At 45.3% G+C, this 10,000-nt stretch overlaps 1 protein-coding gene across 1 annotated transcript in view; it reads right to left on the bottom strand.

Annotated features, from left to right (window-relative positions):
• Positions 1-10,000, bottom strand: part of LOC116058515 (ankyrin repeat and fibronectin type-III domain-containing protein 1-like) — a 130,497-nt gene that overhangs the window by 68,974 nt on the left and 51,523 nt on the right. The window contains exon 4 of the mRNA XM_035997840.1: positions 8,824-9,019. Coding sequence (XP_035853733.1) covers positions 8,824-9,003 — 180 coding nt within the window. The 5' untranslated portion in view covers positions 9,004-9,019. The remainder of the gene's footprint in view (positions 1-8,823; positions 9,020-10,000) is intronic.

The following is a 10,000-nucleotide window of genomic DNA, read 5'->3' as shown; positions in this document are numbered from 1 at the left end:
TTGTTCAAAACAAGTTTTAACTTTATTTTGTTTTGACTCACACACACGCACACACATGGGGCATGTATACCATTATGATTATTCATGCCAATTTTGTGCAAACATAAATTGATTTGAGTGTTTTCCCTTTTTTTGGATGGGGGGGGCTATATATTCAACAACAAACAAACGGATGCGTGAGATGAAGCTGTTTTCACACATACAGGTAATTCACTTCTCGTTCCTCGCTAAAAGTTCAAATCATTTTAACGTTATTGTGCAACCTTGCCCCTATTTCCACCTGTTGCTGAGTAACGTACATTAACATCCCATGGTCTCTTGAATGTAGCATACCTGTAGCAAGCTCCTTCGTAGTAACTAGCGGTAGAAACAAACATCGAAGAGGAGCAAGCTCCTTCGTAGTAACTAGCGGTAGAAACAAACATCGAAGAGGAGCAAGCTCCTTCGTAGTAACTAGCGGTAGAAACAAACGTCGAAGAGGAGCTCTGTGCTACAGAGCGGCGATTGCTAGTTGTTTAAGCCGCTACAGACCTCCATCACAGCTCGGTCGTATCAGCGGCATTTAGTAGATGTGTTGAGCCGCAACAGAGTTCCTCAACACCACCTCTGGTGCCCCGCATGGTGGTCCTTTAGGTCAGCGGTAGCTGGTGGTTCAGTTATCTGAGAATAGGTGACTCTCAGCCGGGGACAGAGCACCGCGAGTTGCTGGTCATTTCGGCGGAGATTACGGATAAGTAAGTAATGAAACTACTAGTTAAGAAAAGAATTAGTGTTAGTCCCTGTCGCTGCCATGTTGTTTGTGTATCTCTATGACAAACGCGCGGGGCGAGGGCTGAGCCCGTTCGGAGCTACGGGAGCCCAGAGGGGAGCGTCGACGGATGTTAAGGAGAAAATCGATTTTCATTTAAACAAATCGACGTTAACTACACATTCGAGTTAATCGATAAAATCGATTTATCGCCCAGCCCTACCTTTCAAATAAAGAAATAAAAAAAATAAATAAAAAAACATGTTCCTGCTCAACAGTTACACTTGTTAGTGTAACTGAGTTGCACTCATTGATTGTTCATGTATAGTCCAAGTCTGTATTGTTGTCTTTAGTTGTCCGTATCTGTCTAGCCCGTGCTAATGTCCTGTTCAAATGGTTCTGTCTTCATGTGCTGTAACTATGTTCAATGTTCTATGTTTCTGCAGAACAGGAACCTGCTGGAAACCAGTTTTTAAACTGAGTCAGGCCCGTTTATATTGTAACTTAATGTTATTTTGAACTTTCCTGTATACTAAATAAAATTAAATGAAATTGCACCATCTGCTGAAGCGGAGGCAGCTGCTGACGTCATTCACACCACTGTCACCCTGTCAATGCCTTCATGGCTATCACTGGGGATATTAATCATGTTTCACTGGACAAATCACTCCCGGACTTTCAACAATATATTACGTGCCCCACTAGAGACAATACAACTCCGGACCTCCTGTACGCAAATGCAAAGGATGCATACAGTGCCACTGCCATCCCCACCCCACCCCACGGCAAATCGGATCACAACCTTGTCATGCTGTCTCCTAACTATGTTCCTATTGTCCAACGGCAGCCTGTCCACACAAGGACTGTGAGGAGGTGGACTCAGGAGGCTGAGGAGGCCAACCCCAGTCTCACCGCAGTTTGTGTAAATGTCACGTTATTTTTAATCTATTGATACGTGTTCACGGGGACGTTTTTCTTGTTTTTGACGTGGTGGCAGCACGAAATACCCTACGGGGGAAAGGATGCCTCATACACGCCGGGAGACGGCTGCGGGGGACGTGCGACAATAACGGGACGGTTGTGATTAGGAAGACTACGGGAGACAAAACGCCACACGCGGGACGCGATCCCCGCTCGCCCGGGTGAAAGTTCTGTGTTGTTGGACCCATCCACCCCCCCGACCAGCCTCCCTACGTGGATTTTCGGCTCTTCATACTACTCCCTACCATTTTTGTGCTGTGACCACGAAATATGCTTCCCATTGAAATACATTACTTCACATTTTCGTGCTGGCCACCACGTAAAAAACGAGAAAAACGTCCCCGTGAACACGTATCAATAGATTAAAAATAACGTGACATTTACACAAACTGCCGTGAGACCGGGCTGAGGAGGGACTGCAGGACAGCTTTGAGTCTACAGACTGGGACGTGCTCTGTGAGCCACACGGGGAGGACATCAATAACATGACAGACTGCATCACATATAACATCAAATTCTGTGAGATCATCACCATGCCCTCCCAGACTGCACTCTGCTTTGCATCTAACCCACCTACGTAACCGGCAATTTCCACAGGATGCAGAACGTCTGCGGACCGGCTGCGTGCTCCGCCGTCCGTCAATACCCACCAGGTCTGGATTTGTTGCGGCGCGGCTGCGGCCATGACTGACAGCTGTAGTCACGAGGACCCACGAGATCTCACGAATTCACGTAGAACAGAACCACAAAACCACCACCAGTTAGTTTCCATCCAGAGGAGTAGAGGGGAAACTACTCTGAGCTGTGTTTTCAAGGTGTAGTGCAGGGAAATATGATCCGCCGTGAGCACGCTGGATTTTACTTTGAAAATTAACCAAATTTTTTATTTTGTTTCTGTGCTCGACTTCCTGTCCTCCACTATCTGCCGTGTGCTGAATTGCTGCGGAGCTCTCCGGCGTCCGGCAACAACAATTATCAGCTCCATTAGTCCAACGGATAGTTTGTGTTAAGCACACTTAGTCATGAGAACACAAACAAATTAAACATAAAACATGGACGAAAACTATTAAAAATAACACACATAGGATGCCGAGTTTTTCCTTATGCTGGTCGCCGCGTGCGCATGCGCCCTCTCAGCCAACAACATAAGCTCTGGTATCTGCTCCGGAGGGCTGGGACCGCCGGAGCAGATACGGAGTCGGGACGCAGACGTTCTGCAGTCAGTGGAAATACACACACTGACTTTAATGGAAACCTAATGACTCCGCCGACGTTCCGGAGACGTTCCGGAGACGTTCCGGAGACGTTCCGCATCCAGTGGAAATTGCCGGTAACTTATCTGCATCAGAAGCTTTGGCTTTAAAAACTCACAAAACTAAAAACTAAAAACTATACCCAAGGCCCAAACAAAAGAATCGCTGAATGCAAAATATGTGGTATTAAGATAAAGGATTCTGGCTCAACCACATGTCATTTTATCCGGCACATGAAAACACACCCTGATAGGTTAGCAGACATGTTTAGCTCAGCATTGGTTAGCTAACGTTAGCCTGCTTCTTGCTTTAGCTACGGGAGATGAATGAGCGTAGTAGGTTTACATGATTATTTCCTGTACGTACCGCTGGCTGCCACCACCATAATGTTATATGTTGGACTCTAGCTCAAACAGCATGTCTGTTCTGACCCATGAAGTCATGCATCGCACTCTGACTCCCTCTCTTCCTCCCACGCTCTCTCAGACCCCCCCATGTGTCTGCCTCTTTTCTTTCATGTCTGCTGCTGTGACCGCTCTGCAAATGTCAGCACGCATACACACAGACACACACACACACACACACACACACACACACACACACACACACACACACACACACACACACACACACACAGATACACACACACACACACACTGTAACACTCGTCACACACACACACACACACACACACACAGTAACACTGTAACACTCATCACACACACACATGCACACACACACACAGAGACACACACACTCGTCACACACATACACACACACACACGCAGTAGCACTCGTCTCACACACACACACACACACACACACACACACGCAGTAGCACTCGTCACACACACTCACACACACACACACACACACACGCAGTAGCACTCGTCACACACACTCACACACACACACACATACACACACACACACACACACACACACACACACACAGATACACACACACACACACACACTGTAACACTCGTCACACACACACACACACACACACACACACAGTAACACTGTAACACTCATCACACACACACATGCACACACACACAGAGACACACACACTCGTCACACACATACACACATACACACACACACACACGCAGTAGCACTCGTCTCACACACACACACACACACACACACACACACACACACACACACACACACACACACACACACACGCAGTAGCACTCGTCACACACACTCACACACACACACACACACACACACACACACACATACACACACGCAGTAGCACACACACACAGAGAGACACACACACACTCGTCACACACACACACACACACACACACACACACACACACACACACACACACACACACACACACACACACACTGTAACACTCGTCACACACAGGATGAATCCGAATGTTTCTCGGCGCAGCAGGACGGACGTGATGATGATGATGATGATGATGATGAGGATGAGAGGAGGCTGAGAAGTGGCGATGAAGAGTGCTCCAAATGCTCTCCAGGGACACCGTCCACAAAGCGTCCTCGAGCAAGGCACTTAAATTAATGAAGCATTTCACCGTCATTGTATGTAGCTTGTAGATTTCGTTCTACATTTGTGTATACGGCCTTCTCATTCCTCTAATTATATCTTTCAGTGTGTGTTCTGGTATTTTACTATGTTATTTTTTATCTATCTATCTATCTATCTATCTATCTATCTATCTATCTATCTATCTATCTATCTATCTATCTATCTATCTATCTATCTATCTATCTATCTATCTATCTATCTATCTATCTATCCATCCATCCATCCATCCATCTATCTATCTATCTATCTATCTATCTATCTATCTATCTATGTTGAAGTGAAGATGGCAGCGCGAGCGATGCAGGTTGCAGGGTGTTACCGTGGAGATGGAAACAGCTGGAGGCAGATGGAATAATAGACGTGACACGCGAAGCAGCGGAGGGATTAGGCTCTGAAGACGTCGCTGTAAACAGAATTAGTCAAACGCCAAACCAGATCTTTATTGATCCGTCTGTCTGAGACACACACACAGCCCGGCAGGGTTTCCCCTCCACCTCTTTTCATTTCCACTTTCATCCGAAATCACTCAGGAAACAGACAAAAGCCGAGACAGGTGGAGGAGCATTTCTTCTACGAGGATTTCGAGGGTTTTTGGACCCATTTGTCGAACAAAACTCAATCAATTCAAACATGCCAGCCAGCTTGTTTCCTATTTCCTGCCATTTTAAATCGATATTGAAGTGAGGAATGAAGATAATCCTGACTAGCAGCTGGAGAAGTGTTCCTCTCCCCTCTCTGTGATGGATGTCAACACACAGTTTGTGTCCTCCGTCTACATAACGAGTCACAGATTAACCTTTCTTCTTCCTCTTCCTCTCCGGCACTGTTAGGACTAAAATTCATGTGCGCTTATGTGAAATGTCAAAATATGAATAGGGCTGAGTATCGTTGAAAAATGTTCAATACCGGTACAGATACCGATACCAGTGTTTCTTCCATGTTGATTTGACCGTGGCGGCCCCCCCACGGCAACATTTCTGCCCCCCACGGTATCAGAAATAGGGCCGCATTGTTAGAGTGCATGTCGGAGAATAGTGCGGACACGCGAGGATAACTAGCCAGTTGAGATCGTGTGTGTACGTCCTTGAGAACTGTAAGTCGTATAACTTATGTTGTCAGATCATTTCTGATTCATGATTTTCCTTGTCTGTATTATTCACCTGCTAGCTAAATTGCACGTGGCTGTTGATTTGATATAATAACGATTGCTGAACGGCCTTGCTCACGTCTGTATTTTAGGTGCATTATTTACATGCTGAAGTAGTTTCACTGCACTAAGATCATGTAATTAATAGTGGGTTTACTGTGATTTGCTGCAGAATGCTTAGCCTATATGTCAAGATAAAAGTTGGCCTATATAGTAACTCAAAAAATACAGAAAATATGCCTCATTGTGTGTGTGAATAGAGGTGAATACATATATTAGTTTGTGTTGCAGCGAAGTGTCAGTTCCGTTTTATGGTGGGGCGAGGGGGGTGTGGACCTGCCCCCACTGCTAAAAAAAATTCCTAAAGGAAACACTATTTCCTCTGTGTTGATTTTGTAGTGGCGGCCCGCCATGGCAAAAATTTCTGCCGCCACGGTATCAGAAATAGGACAGACGCACAATGTTGCCTTGGTTGCCTTTTAAATGATCTGAAATGAACCGTTGGCTGCTGCTCACATTGCAATTTAACAAGTACAACTGTTCAGAGGTTACTGGACCCGTCCACTTTAACAACAAGTAGAACTATTCAGAGGTTATTGGACCCGTCCAGTTTAACAACAAGTAGAACTATTCAGAGGTTATTGGACCCGTCCAGTTTAACAACAAGTAGAACTATTCAGAGGTTATTGGACCCGTCCAGTTTAACAACAAGTAGAACTATTCAGAGGTTATTGGACCCGTCCAGTTTAACAACAAGTAGAACTATTCAGAGGTTATTGGACCCGTCCAGTTTAACAACAAGTAGAACTATTCAGAGGTTATTGGACCCGTCCAGTTTAACAAGTAGAACTATTCAGAGGTTATTGGACCCGTCCACTTTAACAACAAGTAGAACTATTCAGAGGTTACTGGACCCGTCCAGTTTAACAACAAGTAGAACTATTCAGAGGTATTGACCCGTCCAGTTTAACAAGTAGAACTATTCAGAGGTTATTGGACCCGTCCACTTTAACAACAAGTAGAACTATTCAGAGGTTACTGGACCCGTCCAGTTTAACAACAAGTAGAACTATTCAGAGGTTATTGGACCCGTCCAGTTTAACAAGTAGAACTATTCAGAGGTTATTGGACCCGTCCACTTTAACAACTAGTAGAACTATTCAAAGGTTATTGGACCCGTCCACTTTAACAACTACTAGAACTATTCAGAGGTTATTGGACCCGTCCACTTTAACAAGTAGAACTATTCAGAGGTTATTGGACCCGTCCACTTTAACAAGTAGAACTATTCAGAGGTTATTGGACCCGTCCAGTTTAACAACAAGGAGAACTATTCAGAGGTCATTGGATCCGTCCAGTTTAACAACAAGTAGAACTATTCAGAGGTTATTGGATCCGTCCAGTTTAACAACTAGTAGAACTATTCAGAGGTTATTGGACCCGTCCAGTTTAACAAGTAGAACTATTCAGAGGTTATTGGACCCGTCCAGTTTAACAACAAGTAGAACTATTCAGAGGTTACTGGACCCGTCCAGTTTAACAACAAGTAGAACTATTCAGAGGTTATTTGACCCGTCCAGTTTAACAACAAGTAGAACTATTCAGAGGTTATTGGACCCGTCCAGTTTAACAACTAGTAGAACTATTCAGAGGTTACTGGACCCGTCCACTTTAACAACAAGTAGAACTATTCAGAGGTTACTGGACCCGTCCAGTTTAACAACAAGTAGAACTACCTTCCCTACGTTCTTGCTCCTTTCTTCTTTCCTTCCCTACCTTCTTCCCTACGTACAGTACTTCCTTTCTTCCCTCCTTACATACTTACTTAAAAACATACATAAAATCTCAGAGTGTCTTTGGCGTATATATCACGTATACGTACATGTGTTTACTGCTCCAGTTAATATCACGATGACGATAAAAGAAACCCAACGTATTGTGCAGCCGTACTACAGACACATGATCAGATTGTGGTCATGTGAGCGCTTTGTCTCTTTCAGCTCCCTCGTATGTCGAACCGTGCCTCTTCAACACATAAAGAGAGTGAGAGTGAGCAGCGAGGTTTCTCTCACACATATAATAACACGTTAGCGAGTCTATGAAAGCAGCGTAAAGGTCAGGCCTTCTTGTACACCCCCGACATTCCTCTCAGCGTGGATCTTGATTCAGTGATTGGAGAACAAGGTGAACAGGAGCGTTTAAATCTATCTGTCTATATTTATATATATATTATTTCCTCCACAGCGCTGCGGAGGAAGGTCTGGCTAGTCCACACAGCATTCCTGGACGGGAGAAAAAGGGGCTCTGGTTTATTGGCATTTCTTTAAATCAATCACAATCTCCTGCAGAGATCTGAGGAGCAGTTAACCATAGTCCTCATAAATCCACCAGAGGTTAGAACGCCAACACAAAGACAGAGGAAGAGGGGAGGAGGAAGAAAAAGAGGGACATCCATGGGAATCTCGAGGCCACATCGGAGCAATGAGATAGACTAGGACGAGGTTATTCAAAACTAGGGATGCACCAAATCCAGGATTCAGCTTCTGATTGGGCTGAATATTGGGCTTCTTGACGGGGTTGTGGTTTCTGCAGAACCTTAGAATTTTTTCCCAGCGAACCGAATCCTACGCTGCACTACGCAGGTCGCCGTAATGACGGCACCGTTGATTACAGGAAGGTGTTTACGTAGGTGGAGCGTTCAATGCAGCAGGCTGTGAGAAAGTGGAAATGCAGACTGAACAGACAGCAGCCAAAATGCAGCAACTTCAGGTACGGCAAAGGAAGGACAGTCACTGTTTACTTCATTAATGAGTTTACTGTGTTCATGGACTGAGGATGGGACGAGGATTCAGCAGAATCTCAACCAGGGGATTCAGTATTCAGCCGAACCCCAAAAATCTGGATTTGGTGCATCCCTAATCAAAACGTGACCAGGATACTGCATGTAAGCAAAAGGAGAAAGATAAATACAGCAGAAAGCTGGAAGGCGGTTTTGAACGCTGAACTGCATGCATCTCCCCGAGACCGTGTGTTTAAATAAAGCTGCCTTGACTCGAAAGCCATCCGAGTCTGTCGTCTGTGAAGTCTCATCTCTCCCGAAGCCGGTAACACTCACCGAGGCTTTGCGGAGGCGGTCCGTCTTGCCGAAGAAGTAGGCATCCTCGAAGGACGAGGTGCTCCCCCGCAGCTTCTCCGACAGGTTCCTGTAGAGCCGTTTGGCGGCATTCGGGGAGGCCGGCCCGCCGGGGCACTTCCTGCTCTGAGACAACTGCAGGTTCTGCATCTGCTGAGTCATGACTCCCTGGAGGCGTCTGCAGGGAAAGATGGAGAGAAACACAGTCAGCTGTCTGAAGGAGGGAGCTGCTAGTGAAAGATAAGAGAGAAGAGCAGATAAAACTTTATTGTCTGTTCACACAGAAGAGCTTCTTGCATCGTCGGCTCTAACAATCAACAGACATTGCACACAGTGCTTTAAAGTGGCCATATTCTGCTCATTTTCAGGTTCATAATTGTATTTTGAGGTTGTACCAGAATAGGTTAACATGGTTTAATTTTCAAAAAAACACCATATTTTTGTTGTACTGCTCATTGCTGCAGCTCCTCTTTTCACCCTGGGTTCAGGTCTCTGTTTTAGCTACAGAGTGAGACCTCTCACTGCTGTAACATCTTTGTTGGCAGTCACACATGCTCAGTAGCTAGGTAAGATCACATGCTCAGTAGCTAGGTAAGATCACATGCTCAGTAGCTAGGTAAGATCACATGCTCAGTAGCTAGGTAAGATCACATGCTCAGTAGCTAGGTAAGACCACATGCTCAGTAGCTAGGTAAGATCACATGCTCAGTAGCTAGGTAAGGACTACATGAGCTAGCTAGCTGTTTCTCCAACTTCAGTCAGTGCGCACTTCCAACTTTGTGTGGAATACCTGCAGAACAGGGACATGGAAGTAGTTCTATACAATTTATTTTGGAGATTAAGGTGAATTTGTGTGTGTTGTGGCAGTGTTTTACCATTGAGAACGAGCTAGCATGCTAACGTTTAGCCCCCTAGGCCCCTCGTCTCAGCTAGTGACGTAGAAAGCCGTGCAGATTTTGACCAGCTCACCCAGAGACTGAAGGCAGGACACATTCAGAAACCGTATCTCACTCTAAACAGCCTGGATGGTTTTTATCAAAGTTTGTATGCGTGTGGAAGCACCAGAGACACAAAATAACTCCCCAAATCCCACAAAAAGTGATTTTTTTCCTAATATGGGCACTTTAAAGCTCCAGTGTGTAACGTGTTTAGTTGTTAA

This window comes from Sander lucioperca, chromosome 22 (genome assembly GCF_008315115.2).
Source record: "Sander lucioperca isolate FBNREF2018 chromosome 22, SLUC_FBN_1.2, whole genome shotgun sequence".
Taxonomy (NCBI): domain Eukaryota; kingdom Metazoa; phylum Chordata; class Actinopteri; order Perciformes; family Percidae; genus Sander; species Sander lucioperca.
Note: the sequence above shows the minus strand (reverse complement) of the source record. Positions and strands in the feature narration are given on the sequence as shown.